Source organism: Aphelocoma coerulescens, chromosome 3, assembly GCF_041296385.1.
Source record: "Aphelocoma coerulescens isolate FSJ_1873_10779 chromosome 3, UR_Acoe_1.0, whole genome shotgun sequence".
NCBI classification, from domain to species: Eukaryota; Metazoa; Chordata; class Aves; order Passeriformes; family Corvidae; genus Aphelocoma; species Aphelocoma coerulescens.
In genome coordinates, this window is record NC_091016.1 from 20,423,232 (window position 1) to 20,443,524 (window position 20,293).

At 42.0% G+C, this 20,293-nt stretch overlaps 1 protein-coding gene across 1 annotated transcript; it reads right to left on the reverse strand.

Moving 5' to 3' along the window:
• Positions 1 to 2,304: 2,304 nt before the first annotated feature.
• LHCGR (luteinizing hormone/choriogonadotropin receptor) lies at positions 2,305 to 18,506 on the reverse strand. Its single transcript, XM_069008376.1, has 10 exons — positions 18,340 to 18,506; positions 15,726 to 15,800; positions 14,008 to 14,082; positions 13,402 to 13,476; positions 13,226 to 13,303; positions 10,565 to 10,633; positions 9,863 to 9,937; positions 8,475 to 8,660; positions 5,917 to 5,997; positions 2,305 to 3,646 (listed from the first exon to the last, which is right to left on the reverse strand). The coding sequence occupies exons 1-10, from the start codon at positions 18,504 to 18,506 to the stop codon at positions 2,404 to 2,406; spliced, it is 2,124 nt and encodes a 707-aa protein (XP_068864477.1). The 3' UTR covers positions 2,305 to 2,403.
• Between the last annotated feature and the right edge of the window lie 1,787 nt (positions 18,507 to 20,293).

Sequence of the window (20,293 nt, forward strand, 5' to 3'; positions counted from 1 at the left end):
TTAGCTAGTTTTAAAAATAACATTAGTAATGAATTACAGCTTTGAACAAGACATTTACGACTAAATACACCTGAAGTCAGGAATTTTTATACTGAAAAAAAGTTTCTTATTAAAATGTAAGCTCTAGTCTGTAACTTGAGCAGTAACCAGTGCTTTTGATCTGAATAGTTTATGAATTAATGTTTTTGATCACTGCTGCTTAAAGTTTAGGAAACATATTGCTGCAGATGTGACAGGGTGAGGTATGTAATACCAGTTATGGCCATCAAAGATATTCCAGTAAATGGCTGTCTAAAACTTTACACCAGAAAGAAGGTAAACTAAAAGTAATGAGATAGAATAACAAGTGTAACTTGTATGAGAAGCTCTGGCATGAATCTGAATCTCTTTTCAAAGTGTTGCTTTTACTTATTTGCTTACTTTTGTACATAGAAAAATTTTAAGTATATAAATTACATTTGCTGTTTTGTCAGTGGTGGTGTTTTTTTTCCCCTTAAAACAGGAATTTTGTAAATGGTGGATTTCACTCATCTTACAGCAGGTACAAAAAGAAAAATGCCCACAGAGATCTCTTGCTGCTCAGTGCTGTTCCCTCTGCAGCACTGTAGGGTAGGTGTTATCAGCTGTTGCTAATTCTAACTCATTTCCCTTCCTTGGAGTTTCCCACCCATGTTATGGGGTAGGGGGGGTGTGCTGGCAAGCTCTTATCCTGTTGCCCACTTAAGATATTGTGCTGTCATGTCCTAAATCTTGTGCAGGACTCTTCCATGGGATGTCAGAAGAATGAGTCTCAAAAATCAATTTTGAGATGGGTGACAGAAAATATTTAGGCCCAGTTGCTATTTTTTTTTACACCAGTGCCTATGGTTTGTATTATAGTTAAATACCCTCATAGCCCTATTTCACCACTGGCTAAGCTCAGGAGCTGGTGTGTTTAAAGAGGTGCATCCTATGGGATTTATACTCATTGCTAAACCATAGAGTTTCAAGAGTCTCCTCTGCTCTCAATCCTGCTTCATTCCCCACCTGTGGGAACTGCTTGTGAGCACAGCTGTGCTTACATCCGGAGCCTTTGTACTGATTGAAATCATGGCATTAAGCTGAAGGTAAGAGTAGGTCAGAGATGTTATTTCTAATTATCACAATTATGAACTAATGATAGACCAGTCACTAGTACAAAGAATTGCTTTCCTTAATGTGAAGCAAATTTAGCTTGCAGTGCAGTGTTTTGGCAACAAGAGGAGTGCTTTGGAACTCAGCTGCTGTCACAGACCTGAAAGCAAAGGACTCAGCTGAAAAGGAGAATATAAAAGGTTTAAAGTGATTGCAATAGTACTATTTTCTTATGGTAGAATATCAGACTCTGCACTTACTTAAATTACCAATGCAGTTACAAATTTAAACCAGGCATTTAGCATGATCACTTAGCATTAGGCAATGCACAGTGAAAGAGAGATTTTAATGGGAAAACATTGTCACAAAAAGGTAAGTACTGTGCTACTCTGCTCTATCACCTGGGAATAGAGTTGGACTGTGAGTGCTGAAGAGGCCCTAGTGCATTCCTGAATGCCACTGGCACTGGTGATGTCAGAGAAGTAACAGGTGAAAATCATTCCTGAGACTGTCCCAGGAGGGAAAACAAGGCAGCACTTCCTTGCCTGTGCAGGAAGCAGCTCTCCACTTTACCTGATTTGTGTGTGCACATGTGATACCCTAAATAGAGTCCTGTGTGCAGCAGAGGGGGTTTTGCATCTCTTGTGTTTTCCAGATCACATATGGCTGTGTATGGGTTAATAATTTAAGTAAACTACCCACCAGCTCAGACTGAGATCTAATGTAAACTGCAAAATTGCCAGTAACAAAGGTTCAATAGATCAGCTTTCCTCCTTGGGGGACATCTTTACAGCCTATCACTTGAACACTCTTCTTTAACTGTGTGTAGGTGGCTGTGTAATTGGAAGTTTCTGTTGATGAAATGGAGGCGTCTAGTTTAGTGCCTCTTTCTTTAAACCAACAATGCCAGCACAGCTGATAGGAATGAAAAAAGAAGCCATGAAAGGTAGCAAACAGGCTTTAAAATACTCCAAGGAAGCAGATCTGGAGAAAAAGAAGCCAGGCTGCAATCACTGCAGTAGCTGTTAACTTCAAGAGCAACTTGACTATTCCTGGACTCTTCTTGCTCCCCATAAAGAAAAGTTTTGCCTAATAGCCACCTTCCACACCTATCGTTACAAAGGAAGAGAAGGGAAAACACCACCTCGAACGTCAGAGGAGTTATGCTGCATAAGAATTACTTACTGGCATTTTTATTTATGAACTGTTCAAGATATTATAAAACAGTCCCTAGTCACTAAGATAATCTCCACTGGCCGTGCAAAGTGCTGCATCTCTTAGCGCTCTGAGTTAATTTTCCTTGTGAGATGCCTTGTCCCGTAGTGCAGGATATGGCTTCTCTAAGGCTGACAAGAGCAGGAATGCTTGGGAGGCTTTGCTGGGGGCTGTGGCTGCACCACCGTTCTTGCAGTTGGAGTTATAAGCAGAGAAATAGTTCATTCTGTAGAGCTCTGCTTGGCTCTTGCAGCAACCAAGCTTGCTCATCAGCAGAAAGAAATCCCTCCGAAATGCTTTGGTGAAAATCGCGTAGAGAAAGGGGTTTGCACAAGAGTTGACAGGGTAAAATAAAACCAGCAGGATCTTGGAGTTGGTGACTGTGATGAGAGGAACTTTGAAGGCAGCAGATATGGCAAAAAAGGAGATGGGGGCCATGCAGGTGAAATCCGTGAAGATCAGTATTGCCATTCTCTTGGCGACCTTGGTGTCTTTATTGGCAGCTACCAGCTCTGGGTTCTGCACGGCGATGTAAATCTTGATGTAGCAAGCACAAATGACAACGAAGGCGACAACATTCAGCACCAAGATCAGCAGAATGTAGGCTTGGGACAGGCCTGTTTCGATATCCATGGGCAAACAGATGCTGACCTTCATGTAGCTGCTGACCCCGAAGAGGGGCAGCACGGCTATCCCGATGGAGAAGAGCCAGCCCCCGAGCATGATGGGCACGGCGTGGCGCAGCCGCAGCTTGCGGTCCAGCTGCATGGCGTAGGTGATGGTGTGCCAGCGCTCCACGGTGATCACCGTCAGCGTGTACACCGACAGCTCGCTGGCAAACACCGTGAAGAACCCGGCGGTGCTGCAGCCGCTGCCCGTCTGCCAGTCTATGGCGTGGTTGTAGTACTGCCCGCTGGTCTGGGCGTCCACGGAGGCGATGAGCAGGAGGTACAGCCCCATGCAAAAGTCAGCAAAGGAGAGGTTGCACATGAGAAAGCGAGGGACGGTGAGCTTGTAGTGGCTGGTGAGGAGAACGAGGAGCACGGTGAAATTGCCGGTGATGGCGAGGATGTTTATAAACCAGATCAGCACTCTGAGGAAGCTGTATCCCAGGATGTCTTCGCAGGGATTAAAGGCATCTGGCTCCGGAGTGCACGTGACGACTTTAGGCTGACAAAAGTCATACTCGAAGTCAAAGCTGTCCGTTTCGCTGTCATCAAAAATGGTCGAGTAGCTGTAGGGAGAACTTTCTTCATCTGTCGCAAACGGGTGCGTGTTCTTCTCCGCTGACCACAGCGATGTGTTGTTGGAGTCATCTCTGTAACCGTGAAAAAACCAACCCCCCCAACAGAAGTGAATTATTTGTTACATGCTACTTGCATTCTTCTGCAAAAGACAACAGATAACAGTTGTTTTAAAACAGTGACTTCCTCCATGTGTTTCTACAGGGTGTTTACAAATAACAAAGCCCTGTAAGGATGCTTTGTGTTTGGGAAGCAGCCTTGGAGAGCAGCAGGGCTCACAGTCCCATCCACAGAAATACTCTCTTATACAACCTGATTATTTGGAAGTACTTTATTGTGACTGCTTTGTGAGGGAGCCATCGTTCTCATGCTGCTGGTTGGCTGCAGTCCAAGCCATAGTAAGACGAGCTGATGGATTACAGCTTTGATGCACAGAGGTTTCGCAGGCAGTTGTAGAAGCCATACTGAAATAACCTAAGGGTTATTTTTGCTCCCCTTAGGAAAGGCTCCCCTTTCCTTTGCTCCCCTTAGGAAAGGCACTTAGCAAATGAATTCCTGAGACTATGTATGGCTTGGGAGGTGCTGAGGAGTTTGATGCTCACAGTATTGTAAGGCAAGGAGTAGGAGTGCATGGTTAACTAAGTAAAGTTGATAGCTAGGAATTTATTAAATTTAGGCTGGACCCAATGCCTAATAAAAAATGATGTAGGTTTTTAAGGTAGACTTCTATAATCTCCAGGTCATCAAGAGTGTGGTGATAAGTCTACCAAAGAAGAAATGTTTTAAAAGCAAACACTGTCTTTTCTGGCACTTCCCTGCCATAACAGGTGCCTATTTCCCAACTTCCCAATCATCCTGACTGTAGTGTTTGGTGGGCAAACACTCAGTCTGCAGTGTGAGACCTGGAAAGCATCTCTATTAAGGACAACTCTTGAGAAAACTGGTTGCTTTAGGATAATTTAAACACATGCTTAAGCTTCCACATCTACTGAAGCATGTCCATGAAATGATATTTCTGGAGCAGGGTCTTAACTGGCAAATGAAACTGAGCGGCTTTTCCGTTATTCCTGTGGGGCAAATAACTTCCCAAACTTGTTATCCTATCTCTTCTCTCTGTATATGAAAAACTGCCCAATGTCTTGCATTTACTTGCAAACTGGAAGAGTAGGAAATACATTTGAGTCTATTTACTAATGAAAATGGTCGTGATTTTCTGAGAGGCTGTGGAAACGTGCTGCTATGTGCAAGCTGGATTTCTGGCTTTTTTATTTTTGTTGTTTTTTTTTTAACCAATGAAAACTCAGGACTTTCAGATGATTTCTGTGGTTCTGCATCCATTAAGCCCATGAACCTTACTTTCATTTGCTTATTATGACTGCTAAGAGAATTGCTGAGATTGGGATTTGCCAAAGCAAAAAGTTTCAGGAGCCAATAGGCTGGGCAGACTATTTAATGCACAGCAGGAGTGCAACAGGCTAATCCAAGACAAGCAGACAGATAAAACCAAATGGCAAGTGTAGGAGGCCTCACCAACCAGCAAACAAGATTATGTCCAAGGAAGTAATCATCCCAGTGAATCAATCAGATTTCAGCTGTATTTTGCCACTGGAATTTTGTGACAATAACCTTGTTTCTTCTAGACTTTACAATGCTTTGAAGCCATGTCAGGGCAGCTAACAAGTCTCAAGGTCTGCCAATTAGCTGTAGAGGGATGAAGAATAGCAAATCCTTAAACTTCTCCCTTAAAAGCTGGATTAGAGCCTGTGCCATCCAGCACAGCCAACACAACAGTTTTGATATTAGCCTTTCTCATTGTCACATTGAACACTGTCAAGCAAACAATATGATGATATGGAAAGACCTGTTTAGACGGAACAAACCACTGGCATGGGATCATCACACTTCTAGCTCAGGGACTCCATCCTGCCATAGAAAACTAATGATATGCAGAGTTCTAATTACCTTTTCTATAGGTAAAAAAATATTAACAATAGCAGCCCTTCTTTGAATCACACCAACAACTGCAATTATTTCAGGGAATGGAAAGTCTCCATGTAGGACACTAACTTCTGTAAATATTTAATCACTGGTTTGAAATCCTTTCAGAATTCAGAAGACAAACTGGAGTGAGTATAGCTCATGAAATCATGAGGGGTTTTTTTTCCCTTTCCTTTTGAACATCCAAATCTTTGTTTAATGATAGTAAAATTACCACTTGTGCAACTTGTAGGGGTGACTGAATTGGCAGGCAAAGACCTGCTTAATGAAAAAACATGTGAACAGCAGAGAGGGGAGGAGGTCTGTAGCTGCTACTTCCATCATCTCTATGCAGAGAGGTACTTACAGCATTTTGGTAGTCGGTTTCCTCATGGTGCTTTCACACTCCTTGGAGAAGTTGTCAAAAATGGAAAGCAACAAGTTCTGTCTGCAAGAAGGATGAGAAGAAAGTTAAGTTTCAGGCTGGATTTTGGCCAAAGCCCTGGCTTCTCTGCAAGTGATCTTCACAGACATGTAAGGTAAACTGGTTTCATGGCTGCACGAACGTTCCTGTAGACATCAGGAAGTGGGAAGAAGGCTTCAAATACTGTGAAAATAGGCAGGACCTCAAGGGGTGTGTAAGGATGGTCTTTCAACTTGGTTACTGTGTAGGATGTATTTTTTTTTATAGTGAAATAACTTGAACTGGAATTAAAAGCTGTGTTTTGAAATATTGTATTGAAGTGGGCCAGATTCTCCACCAGGACGAATGGAAGCAGGCTGGCTTTTGGAGAAGTTCCTGCTAACAGCTGCTGGGAAACTGGCCTGATACAGCATCACTGAGTGCATCAGGTTGGAAGGGATCGTGATGGAGCATCTGGTCCAACCTCCCTGTGTCATCCTGGAACACAATCCAGACAGTTCTGGAATATGTCCAGTGAGGGAGGCTCCACACGCTCTCCGTGCAACCTGTTGCAGTGCTTGGTTACCTGCACAGAAGGAAGTTCTTCCTCATATTCAGATGGAACTTCCTGTGCCTCAGTTCCTGCCTATTGCCTCTTGTTCCATTGATTGGAACCACTGAGCAGAGCCAGGTCCATCCTCTGACCCCTCCCTGCAGACACCGACAGACATTGATGAGGTTCCCTCTCAGTGTCTCTCCTCCAGGCTGAATGAACAGGCCCAGCTCCCTCAGCCTTTCCTCATCAGAGAGATGCTCCCACCCCTTGATCATCTTCATAGCCCTCCACTGGACCTGCTCCAGCAGCTCCATGTCTCGCCCTCAGGATCCCAGAACTGGACACAGCACTCCAGATGTGCCTCAGCAGGGCTGAGCAGAGGGGCAGGATTCCCCACCTTGACCTTCTGGCAATGCTCTTCCTAATGCACCCCAGGACACCATTGGCCTTCTTGGCCACAAAGACACACTGCTGGCTCAGGGACAGCTTGTTGTCCACCAGGACCCCCAGGTCCTCTGCAGAGCTGCTTTCCAGCAGCTCAGCCTCAAGCCCATACTGGTGACCGTATTTAAAAACTGTCTGGGATCTGGAGGTAGACTTTGCATGCTTGAAGTAAAGCAGTTTGAACAGTGCAAGTTGAAAGATGACATATTTGGCAACATCTCTAGTTTTGAGGCTTTGAAAGTAGCAGCCAGGTACTCTACCAGTATGAATGGAAATGGCTTTCTCTCACCTCATTGCCTGTGGTAGGGGAGCAGTTGTTTCCTGATTTGCATGGGATTTTCCCCCCAGCAATTTACTAAGAAAACAGTCACTTAATATAAGAAAGTGACTTACTAAGGCACCCGTTTTATAGACCATGCTCATGTTGCAAAGCCAAGCACCCAAAAATTAATATACTATCAGAAATGTAGCTGTCTTTATCAGGATGAATACTTTTTATTTTCTCTCCCAGAAATGCTCCTGCGTTTAATACACTCAGAGATGTGATCTGTGACTGAATCAGTTCTGTAGCAATGGAAACCCTTTACAGGAGATTCTTTCTCTTCTTGCAGAATCAAGAACCCCTTAGTAAAATGGGGTAAGCAGATAAAGAATAGCACCAGCCTTAATTTTACCCTGAAGAACTGGAATCTGTTCCTGCCTTTCCAAGACAGTCTTGAAGTGAAGGCATGGGAGTGACACCAATCAGGCCTCTCACAACTGCCTGCTCAGCACACCTTTTCTGTGGCCTTCATTTGAGTCAGGTAAGAAGTGAGGCACCTTCATGGCTCAAACTAAACTCCTTTGGGGCTGCTTTGGCTGCCTAAAGCCCGCTAAGGGCTGGTTTCTTTGAAACATAAATGCTGAAAAATAAGCTCCAGTTGTCTGGGATTAAATACCCCAAGTTAGTGGATGCAAAGCTCTCCCTGTGCCACTGTTTCCAGTTGTGGGGAGAACAATACTGTCTGTTATCTGAAATAGTTGGAACTAAACTGAGTAACCTCTTTCTGTAGGCTTGGGGCAGGCCCAATTCTGGTGGGTAATTGAAAGATTGACCTTTCTACTATGTCATCATATCACCTGAATTGATTAAGCTACATAACTAAAGGCTACAGGGGTTTCTATTTTTTTATTTTTTATTTTTAAATTAGGACAGCATGCTATTGATAAAGATCTGTCTTCTGTGTGCCAGTAGGCTTTTAATTGAGATACCAATAAAACATAAGCTTTTAGCAAACTTAGAATAATGTTTCTGATGGCATATCCAGGGCACAGGATGGGATCCATTTCTGCTCTAATATAAATGGACATGATTTTCCTGGCTTTAGCAGAGATTTGCCGTTTCCTGCAAGGCCTTGCAATAAACCAGAGCTTCCCTGTAACTGGAATAAAGATAATCAAACCTTGTGAGCTGAATAAAGCAGAATTGCCATTTTGGCACTTCTGAAGCACCGCAGTACAATAATGTGCTATTTGGACTTACTTTTCTGTCCTTAGGTTTCGAAAAGCACAGCAGTGGCTGGGATATGTTAGGACAGCTTCCAGAAGACTGCTGAATTTATCCAGTGGTGGCAGCCTCTTTAAAGAGTAAGATGACATTGCATTTAAGACCTGAATGGCCTCAAGCCCGTAACTAGGCAGGGACTCCAGCGCTGTTGAAGAAATATCCCTGTGAAACAAAGAGAGCATTCACTGTTCTTTTCATCCCTATAAAAATACAACCAAAGCATGATGGTAGGTAACAGCAGCTGGTTTTTTCACAAAGGTTTAGATCTACAAAGTCACTTCAGCACCTGATGCCCAGCTCAGAGACGTGGTCTGTGAAAATACAGAGCGGTGGGGTAAGAGCATCCCTGTGGCTCAGCAGCTCCAGCAAGGCAAGGAGCTCCCTTTGTCCTGGGGAAACTGAAACCCACTACTCCAGGGGCTGTGTCCTGACCTTATTGTTTGAAATCCAGGCATGGAGTGAGGGATGCCTCTTTAAGCCAGAGGCAGGGAGAGAAGAAGGTGGACAAAGGTGACTCTCCAGCCAGCTAACAGGTAGGACACCCTCCTGGCTCTCTGTTTGCCTCTGAAGTGCTGTTCTAGGTGCTTTAATTAAATGGCTATTAACTAAAACGCCCAAAGAATCTGTCATTCTTGCCAACACAAACATAAGCAGTTTGACTTAGAGTAACTTCAGAGGGGCTGTTTGTGTGAAGAAAGTCCACCAGTGTGACTAAAGAGTCAGGACATTAAGCAAAGGAAAAAAAGGCCCACAATTCTGAAAGTGCTACCAGTAATGCCATGTACCACAAAGCACCAATAAAAGGCACAAAAAAGGCACGTGCAGCGCAGACTGTTATTTACAGAACCACACTGTGTTTTATTGCATGGAGTTACAGCCAGGGCAGCCCTCCAGTAAGTCCTTGATTAATAAATCATGAGGATGATAATAACAAGTTTTATTCAGCACGAGCTTAAAGCGTGCAATCAGCTGGTTCAGTTTTATAAACAAATCATAAACCAATATATATATATTGCCAAAACATATCCATCCTACCAAAGGACAAGTTAGCTTGCAATGTCAGGATATAAAACACAGGAACAGGATCAGGAGGATCCGACACAAATAAAGCAAAGGCCAAAATATCTAAGAGGTGGAGATCAATGCCAACACTAGAACTGGCTGATACGTGTTTGCCACGGTGCAAACTTCTTTCACCCTGTAATTTCATGGCATCTTGTTGACATGTTCCCACTTTATACACAGAGGGTAAGAGATCAAATCTCCTTCCAGACTCAAAGCCTGTGTTTGCTGTGGTGATGCAGCTCTGGTGGCACCGTGCAGTTCCCACAGGACACTCAGGTAATGGAGGTGTGGATACTTACAAGACATCTGGCCCTGTGGCCCCTCTCAGGGCATCGTTGTGTATCCGCCTGAGGTTCTTGTTGTCCTTCAGGATTCTGTGGAACCAAAAATGAACTCTCCTTATGTCTGTATTTTAAAAATCACTTTTTTGGTTTCTTCTTCACACCTGTTTCAATTCTTTCTCTCACCACAGCAGTGGTTGTTGCACTGTCTGGCTGGGGACAGCTTGTAATTCCCACGTGACCTTTACTTCCTCTGATGCCATCAGATCATTATCATCTACACTTAAAAGTGCTAAATTCCATATTTTTCTCACTTAAACCAGGAACAACAAGGCTGGTTCTTTCACTACAGTAGCAAACATACATTTTGCCCAACCAAGAGATTAGTCCCCCAGCGTGTGAGAGGGATTTAAAACCTATTGATGTTTCCAGACATAAACTATAGATTCCTGAGTCTGGGCTACTGTTTCAAGTTTTACACTAGTTTATGAAATTTTGTTAAGAATTATGAGCTTTTCTCACAAAAGCTTTACTATTTTAATAGATATTGTTTCAGGAAAAACAGTAAGACCTGTAGGATTAACGACTGAGTCACAATGACACTGAAAGATGCAGTTTGGGAAATACAAGATACAGCCAGTTAAGCTGAAGGAAGAGCCTGTGACTATATTTAAATTGTTATTTACTGTTTAAATTACTGAGGAGGGATAGCATACTCACAATTGATTCAGCTTTGTCCCATTGAAGGCATGGCTGTGGATATCTTCAAATCCATTTTTGTACAACTTGCTGGAGATTAAACAAACATGAGGGAAAAAGATTTGGAAAAGGCGAGATTACATTACATACTACAAGTTTCAATCCTTGGTGCTGCTTATAAAGAATGAAGGTAACTATAGCTCTTAAATTAAGAAAGATGCTGTTTAAATTCTCTAAGCTCCTTCCTGTTTAGCTGCTGAAGAGAACTTTTGCTGAGGTACAGATCCTCCCCCTGCTGAGGGGCTCGCCTGTGCCTACCTGGGGCTGAGATCTAGGTAGGCACAGGCTGGACACTAGTCCAGCTAAGCTCCTGGCACACAGACAACAACCTGGAGGCAGAAGACCAGGATTTTGTGGTGTCAGCAGGTGCAGATGGAAGACTGCAAGGCCTAGAGATGTGTCAGGTGGAAAGCAACCGTAAAGCCTGGAGGGAGCTGCTGGACTGCAGATCCTCTATGGACAGACAAATCTTCTAAGAGACAGCCTTGCAGAGAGGCAAGGCTGAGTTGTGCATCATCCAGCAGTCAGTGAGTTAGCAGCTTCTCCAAAGCGCTGCTGCCAGGCTGGATTTGTGCTGTGGGATCCCTGCTGTTTCCTGCGCTGCACAGGTCACTTGATGCCACCTTGGTTCCTGATTCCCCACCCTGGGGACAGACACCTAAAGGCTGGGCTCTGCTACACCTCAGGTCCAGCTCTTTTCCTTCTTTAGGAGATGTAACCTGTGGGTCTATTAATACCCGTTTGTGGTATTAAGTTCATGTATCCAATAGAAATTCAATATAGTCACCTGTATATATTATTTTTTCTTTAATATTAAGCCCTAATAGAAAACTTGGCACAGTTTGTGAATTAAACAGCATTTCTGTTGCTTTTCCACTTGCTTTTGGGATAGCACAAACTGGCCCTATGGAACATGCTCACAAGTGCTTAAGTGTGGGGAGCACCTGACTCCATTTGATAGATGGTATCTACCTCAGCACAATGCTGAAATTAGTGATAGCTTTAAAAACCATGACAACATGCAGGATTAATTTTCCAATCCACCAGAAACATTAACTGTTGGAAAGGCTAAATGAGATACTTTGCAGTGCAAAGTATGACTGCAGGGTGACTTTACACCTCCATAGATGACTTACGTTTCACCAGACCATGCTGTAACAAGAGGAATTACTTCAGCTAATTACAGCTAACCACATGGGGCGGTGTTAACACGTAGCTCTACAATTAGGAAGCTGCTGATAAGATATTTCTTTTCTTCTTGTGGTGAGCTCCCTATCACAAAAGGATGGGAGAAAAATGACTGTTGGCTGTTGCCCGACTTAGACTCCCTCCCATTTAATACACTTTAGGGTTACAGTAAAGACTTTAAGCACCTTTCTCCATCTCTTTTATGTTCATTTTCTTGCACCATTAGCAGAATCATAATTTTGCTGAAGTTATTTTGAGAACTTGTTGGGAGGAAAGAGGCTCATAAGATGAAATGATGCACTAATCCAGGCAATTGCTCTTCTTTAGCATCGTGTAGGAGCAGCATTCAGTCACATTTATGCCCAGTTCCTCTCTTGCTTCCAGAAGGTATTGGCCAATACATAAAATCTGTGTTAAAATTACTGTCATGCTGGCACATCAGCCTGATGAAGATTCCATCAATTGCAGTCCTTGATCCTGTGCACAGCTCCTTTGCAGGTGCACATATTCATGGAATTTTGGGAAGGGCTCCCATTGGATATGTACTGGAGCCTGGCCCCCAAAGGCTGGCTTCACTGGGCTCCCCTGGGGTTTGTGGCTACCACACCAAGTGGGTGGCCTGCTGATGCCCCCTTGGCTCAGAGGGTCCTTCCTTGGGACACCCAGATTTTATCTGCATCCTGCCAAGAGGCTCAGCTTGTGATTTTTCCTCTTCCAGCTCTACTTTGTGGAAGCTTTTGTGAAGACAAGTGAGCTGTGAAATCCATGGTTCTTGCTGGACTGGCAGAGGACATCTCACCTTGGCTTCCTGTTGCTTTCTGTGTTCCTCAGGTGGGGCATCTCACAGCATCAAACCCACCCACCTCACAGGGGGCTGAAGCAATGAATGCATTGTTGGCTAAAAGGAAAGTCTTGGGTGTGGAGACTTAGAGGGATCTTATGGGAACATGAACTGAAGCAAAAGAAATCAGGGTAAGAAGCAGCATACATTGTACCAATTTCTTCTCTCTCTCCATCTCATCCCTCCTCAGAGGGACCCTGTGCAGCTGAAGCTCAGCTCCCTCAGACTGGTCCCTGCAAGCACTGTTTCAAGAAAATGCATCCCTGAGGTAAGACCAGAGACTTTGGCCTGCAGCACAGCTTTTGTAGTTTGTATGCTGATGATGGTATTTTTAAAAATAACATTGCATGGAAGATGAAGATTTAAATCCCTTGTCCCATTTTCTTTCCTAAATGAAGTTATCTTTTGGAAAAAACTCTGCTTTTCATCTTGAAGAGTATCCCTATGTTTCTTAGGCATTTCAAATTCAACTCACAATACATATATATACTTTTTGGGGCTTAATGTCAAGATTTTCATGAAGTCAACCCACTTTCCTCAAGCAGAAGTGTTATCCTCCCAGAAGGAGCTGGAGCTAGGATTATATTACTCACAGTGTCAGTGATTCATTGTTCATCCCTTGGAAAGCATTTCGTGGTATAATTGTCATACGCAAATTATCACAGAGCTCCCTTTGGAAGGAAAAGAAAAAGAAAAAGGTGTTTTTGTCAGAGATTCAGAAATAAGATGGAAAACACTTGCAGCTGGGTTAGGTTGGGTCTCTACTTACAAAATAAAATGAGCTTCCAGTGAGAAGATCTGTGTCAGGTCTGGAAATTGTCTTATTCCAGTGTTACAAATGCTCCTAGAGAAAAGCATAATTCCTATTTATAGAAGAAAATATTACCAGAGTGGATGCAACAAGAAGCTGACTTGGTAGGTCTAAGTTTAACGGTGCTTTAAAAGGTGACTGACAAATATAATTTTTAAGTAGGCTCCAAAGGTGTTTCTAAGGCCTTTAAAAATCAAGTTTTTTATCATTCTCAAGCAGTGTCCTGGAGGAGCAGCATATGTTCTCACTACATTAAGCAGGAGGGAGAGATTTTAGTTATACCTTTTGTTTAGTGCCCTGTTTGTCTGAAAGCTTTATTCTATAAATAAGCACTGAACTACTTTGCAGACTTCTGTTTTGTCTATCACTGCCCTGCCCTTGTCTATTGAAAAACCTCACTATTGGTTAACTACAGGTTAAAGCTATTCTAAATGATGTATGTACTTCTAGTATTCTGTAATGCATGAAAAACCCTTCTCCTTACACTCCTTAGTTTGACTTGTCTACTCCTTTGGAGAAAAGAATAAATAAAGCAAACAGAAAAGGAACAGAACTCTTTCTTACAAATATTTTAGCTTTGGAAGATTTCTGAACGCTCCGTCCTCAATGTGCAACAGATTTTTCGTGTTCAGGATTAATCTGTAATGAGGGAAAAATATTTCAGTATTATAATCATTATAGATTTGGGAGGGCCCTGTGCTTTGCTTGTGATTTACCTTCTCAGAAAACAGTCTTCAAATATGCTGCTGGGTGCATTTTGAGGGACTGTTGGTAATAAAAATGTCCTGCAATTTTTAGGCAGCCAACAAAAGATAACACTGCCTGAATTCTCATGGTTCTCTGAGCTGATCTGGTTTGGATCCACCTGGTCACTGGTGGGAGTTAGCATTTTGGGCTTGGATGTGGGGCTGAGCCTGGACCTGAGTGTGTGTGTGTGCCTGGTCCTTGCTCCACAAACAGATCCCTTCAAATCATCTGTCGTTTCTACTCAGGAAAGGCAGTTCCTCAGGTAGTTTAACCTCTTCAGGGCACCATGGACTTCCTTAGAGCAGTGGTTGGTAGGAGTGGATCAGCAGAAACTGGGAGAGAAGTATGTGAGAAGTCCTGTTTGCTATCGGTCACTCAAAAAACAGGTGGATCTCTTAATCAAGGAGCACTTTCTGCAGCTAAACTATCTATAAACATCTGTGTTTGCCCCAATAACTGTAGCCCAGCTCCCTCCCTATGCATGGCTTACAAAAGACAAGGTTTTAGCATGTGAAAGGGCAAGAAAAGTTGAAATTCAAGAATGCCATTGAACTCACCTACCCTGATCATCCATTGAATGTGGACTTGAGTGCAGCTGGGGACATCAAGCCCCTGCAATATGAGTCCTGTACAGCATTCAAGATTCAAGGAGGTTTTTTTGCCAGCTCTCTGTAGCTCTTTAATGGTTTTGCTTAGCTTTTGGGTTTTGGAAGACAGGCATTAGACAAGCTGTCCAAAAACTGTAAGGGTCAAAACTTTTATTCCTTCCCAAAGCACACCATTGATCCCAGTGGAAGCTGGACTCAATCAGAGGTTGAGAAATCTTTATCCCTTGCTTATGTGAGTAACTGGCTTCAGTGATGTTCACACATTAAAAAAAAAAAAAAGATGAATTTGTCCTCACTCAGTTGCACAGTTTTAAGCCACTCACTGGTCATGCTGTGCAAAAAAGGCAGTAATGAGATATTGAATCAGATTTATAGTTTCCAATTTCACTAAACATTTCAGAGCATTCTCCTAGTCATTGCTTTTAACTCTCTCTCTCAGATGCCTGTGCTATGCAGGTCAAGTTTAAAATCAGTGAGTGTTCTGTTTGAGTAGTATTTCAGTGCTCCACAGAAGAGCTATGCATACTAAGCAGCTGTATTTAAATAATGTACGGCTTTGAAAATGGCATCTTCAAAAAGAAAGATTTTTCTCGTCTTTTGTCATCTCGAATTCTTTCCCCACTTAGAAAGCCTGACAATGCCAGCAGAAGCAGACACAGAGCTCCACTCCTGCCACTGAGCTCACTGAAAGCAGTGGGACTCTGTGCAGGGATGTCTCTGCATGAGCTAGATCTCCAAGGCCAGGCCTTACAGAGTGCTCACTCTTTATATAGTACTTTGCAGAGAAATGTTTCTCATCCTAGATCTCAATCAAAGCCAACCAAAGTAACAGAGACAGATTTGGTCCAGGAATACTTCTCTGCAGACTGTTTACACCTTGATGATCTGAAACCACAACATGGATGCCTTTTTTTAACTGATGCTCACATTTCAGACAAGGTGGGAAGGCTGTCAAAGGCGCTCGCTTCTATTCTCTCCAGGGAGTCGCTCTGAGAGATTTCACTACAATAAAAACAACAGACACAAAGCAACACATTACCAGAAGAAACATCAGCAATCAGCTTTCCACTTTGTATTTCCTTCTTTTATGCACCCTTGTTCAACCCCTCCTGCCAGTCCTGCCCATGCCTCACCTCAGACATCCTGGAAGCCTGTGCCAGTGGGGTTTGAGAGGACCAGCCTTTTGCTGTCCTGGCAAAAGGGAAAGCTGACCCTTAGGAATAAGTACCTCTGTAACAGCCAATCTCCAATTCCTCAGTAAATTGCAGGTAAGGTAGGGACTAAGGGCCAGAGCTAATGTAAACAGAGTGAGCCCAAGCCTCATGAGCCTTTTGTTCCCTCCCATTGTTGGTTCTGCTTAGTGAGTTTATTTGCTGCATGAGCACATGGATAATGTTCACGGTGCTTCATATACTATTATCAAGTCAGAATTATGGTTGTCTAATCCACAGATGTAGAAATACACAGATATGGATTCAACACACTTTATGAACAATTTTTGGATTTAAATGCCATTTTCATTATATGCAAACTGAAAGGAAGTGGCTCTTTTCATCATGACACAGACCAACGTGACTGTTTTTGGTGGCACTCTGTGATTACAGATGCTCCTATTCCACATGTGCACTCAAGATTAACCAATACTGACATAGAAAAAAAATCCACTTATTAGATGCTTGTTAAATACTTGATTTCTTAGATTAAGAAATTTCTTAGATTAAGATCTAAGAAGCTGTGCAAAACTGAGTCCTGAAAGTAAATAGTATACATTGATGCATATATAAGGGAAAGATCTTCAAAATTTCTCAACAGAATTGACTAGAAGGACACACAAACTAAACCTAAGATTATACACTGTCAAGAAAATATACTATCCAAACAACTGGATTGCATCTAGACAGTCATGTCAGTATTGTCACAGTCCTGAGTGTTAGTTAATTCAATTACGAGAAGACAACTCCTATTGGTGTTGATAATAAAGCCCCTTAGACCAGAATGAATTCTGTATTTCATTTGTAGTGGCAAAGGGGGATGCACACTAGAAATCACACAGTTAACATGTATGTATGTCTAATAGAGACATTAAGGATTTTTTTCATCATCATAATTCAGTGAGAATGTTATTTTTTGGTTTTGCACTAGTTACACATAAATGAAAGACAGATGTACAATCTCTGATCCTCAGAGATTCAGAAGCTGGGAGGGATCAGTGCCTGCTCACAGAACTTGTTTGGGGTCTGAAACATGGTTCTTCCATGGGATCCTCCCTGTCAGCCACAGTTTTTCCATTTACATATGTTGCAATGACTTATGGCATGAGAATAATTTATCATCTGATTTTCAGAGAGTGATGTGTTGCCAAATAACTGATTTAGAGATTTACTATTTTAAAATATGCATTTTTCAAAGTAGCATTAAATCTCAATAAAATTATGAAGTGTTCTACAAACTAACTTCAGAAAAATACATCAATTTCTACAATGTTAATTTGGAGAGATTCATTAAAACAACACAAAAAGATCAATTAAATTCTCGTTATGGAAGGGAAAATGCCATGAACAAACCATTCTCTATGGAGAATATGACATATGCACAGTTTGAGAAAGTGTAGCCTCAAGTCATGCAGGTAGGAGAAATTTTGTAGATTTAGGTTGGTCTCCAGTGTGAAATGATTAAGTTCTCATTAAACATTCAGATTCAAGTGAATGCAAGAATACAGCACCACTTGGATTCTACTTTAATACTGTATTGCAGTTGGATATGTGCATCAGAGAAGTACAAAAAGTGCACCTTGAAAAGAAAGCAGCATCTTCTGTGCTGCTGCTTAGATTCTGGGGGAGGTCATTCCCCTGCTCTTCACTGCACTGCTGTGTCATCAACTTTGTCCTTTAGAGGCCACTCAATGCAGACAAAATAAAAAATAATAAATAATGGAGACTCAAGCATGCCATCTTTCAGCTGGAGTAACAGCAGAAATGAGGCCAAGAGGGGTAAGATGAGCCTTATGGTCTGAATCATTGGTGGAAAACAGGTACAAAGCCAAGGGTTGGGAAGCAGTGCAGACTCGGTGTGCAAAATTACAGCACTTGCAAACTGAAAGATCAAAGAGAGGGCTCAGTCCCACTGATCCCCTGCCAAGCTTCTCTCTCACTGCAAAATGCTGAAGGAATGTCTCATTTGGGTCTTCTATAAATGTATAATCACAGAGTGCCATGGCTGTCATTGCAGAGGTAATGTTTGATGATAGAAATCTATCTCCTCTTCTAATGAAATGCTCCTCTCATCAGTTACTAAGCTGTATCCAGTTCTCTCTGACATGATTAATATTTCATTATTTGATCTTTAAACGGGTGTTAAAAATCACACATTTTCAAGGGTTTTTGTATACTGTTTATATGAAAAGGAATGCTATATTTATCCTTCCCCTGTGGTTTTTTTTTTCATCAGTAGTGTGTATTAGCCACACATTTTTACATTATTATAAAATGATGATTTTTGTAAGAAATTAAGGAAAAGCCTATGGAAAATATTGACAACTTACATGATGGAGGAATCTCGAAGTCCTTCAAACGCATGTGATGGGATTACTTTTACAGGGAGATGGGTAAATGATCTGAAAAAAAGAAGAGAGGGAGGAAAGGTTGTAAGGCATGGGGTTTCCTTGTTTCTAATTGTACCATTATGGTAGGGAGAAAACCAATCAAGCATAATGCCACCTTATTTTTCCTGCAGTTCTCTGTACCTCTACAGCCTGATCCATTTGTCATTGATCTCAGTTAAATGGATATCAAAGGATATTGGGTCAGTCCTCAACAGCATAAATTTGAGAGTAATCACCATCAAATCAATAATAATCATAACCTATTAAGTAAATTTATAGCCTGATGAAAGTAGGCTGCTACAGTAACAGTCAAAGGGAGCTACAGGCTATTTAAAGTTAGATCCTCAGAAGTAGTGGCTTTCATATAAAGTTTTCTCTGTAAAACAGCATCTTTGTGTTTGCTGCACCATGTCCTCCTCCCAGCAATATCTCTGTAATGTTGCAGCATGGCATCATGAATGTGGCTATGCACAAAGTGTAGAAGAATTTCAAATCAGGCAGATATAATGGATTTGTTTTTTAAATAAATTGCATCAGTCTGGTTAGTTGATTCAAAGCAACTGTGGGTTTTAATTTTTAATTTTTTAGTTTCTCTGACTGAGAAATTAACAATGATGTGGCAGACAGTGTCACATTTTACCATTCTCCACATCTGAACCACAGTACTTTTACCAGCCAATTTGTCCACCCGTGAGCACACTCTCCCTGATAATGGCCATAGGAAAATATTTAACATACTTCAAAATATTATCTCTGTAAAAACAGATGATTGCTCCATTTTGCTTTAGAATGACTAATATCTAGTTAGAGACATTTGTTTCCCATCCTTAAACTCATCCCCTCAAGGCTTTTTGACTGAAGTGTTTCTGTGTTATTCACATAACCTGTTTTTTTTGTTGTTGTTGTTATCATAATCCTTTATATGAAGAAACATGTTTATGATTGTCAATACTTATATTAAATGTTCATCAAGTTTTATATATATATGCATATATTTTTATATATTTAAAAATATGTCATACCTACACATACAGGCAGGCTGTCACAAATACTGTGGCTAAGGGTTACAAATCTGGATGTACCAAGGAGCCTGGAAGTCACTTCCTAGCTATGTTCCGAAAAGTCTGTGTGATTTGGGGAAAATCATTTCGTTCCCTTGGACCTTGCCTACCTGTCAGTAAACTGGGAATAACAATGCTTCCCTACCTAACAAGGGTGATAAGAGGATATATATGTTATTCATGCTGTTGTGATTGGGTCATACCTGTCTCTAGACTGATGCTAGCATGTTTTGCTGTGTGGGACGTTTGGTTAAATCAGAGATGAATCTACGTTGTGCAGCTTGAAGAAAGTATTTTTCCCTGAAGGGTAGAGACAGGTAGAAGTAATTTGCAGTAGGTTTTAACACTCTGAGCCAAAAGGAAAAGAACTTCAGGAAGAAGCAAAAAGTAGAAGCTGAGAAATTCCTGCTCTATAACCCTGTAACTCTGCCATCAGCTCAGGCTGCTTGGAAAACAAAACATACCTTTTATGAAACTGCTTGCAAAAAATATTATAATTTACAAGGGAAATGGAAATGTGACTGAAGGTGCAAGAGCTAAAACCAAATCTCGGCTTTCAGTTACATCAGCCCATGAGCCTACGACCTCCCTGTGACATGTTGGTGGGTGAGCAGCGTGCTGGTTGTAATGGCACATGGCTTGGAGTGACAGGTGATGATCTTTAAGGTCCTTTTCAACCCAAACCCTTCTATGATTCTATGAATATTTACTCAACAGCTGCGGTTCTCTCAGCCTGTCTCTTCAGGAGACGTGCTCCAGCTCACTGAGCATTTTTGTGGCCTCCTCAGGACTCCAGCATCCTTCTTATGCTGGAAGCCCTTGGGCTGGATGCA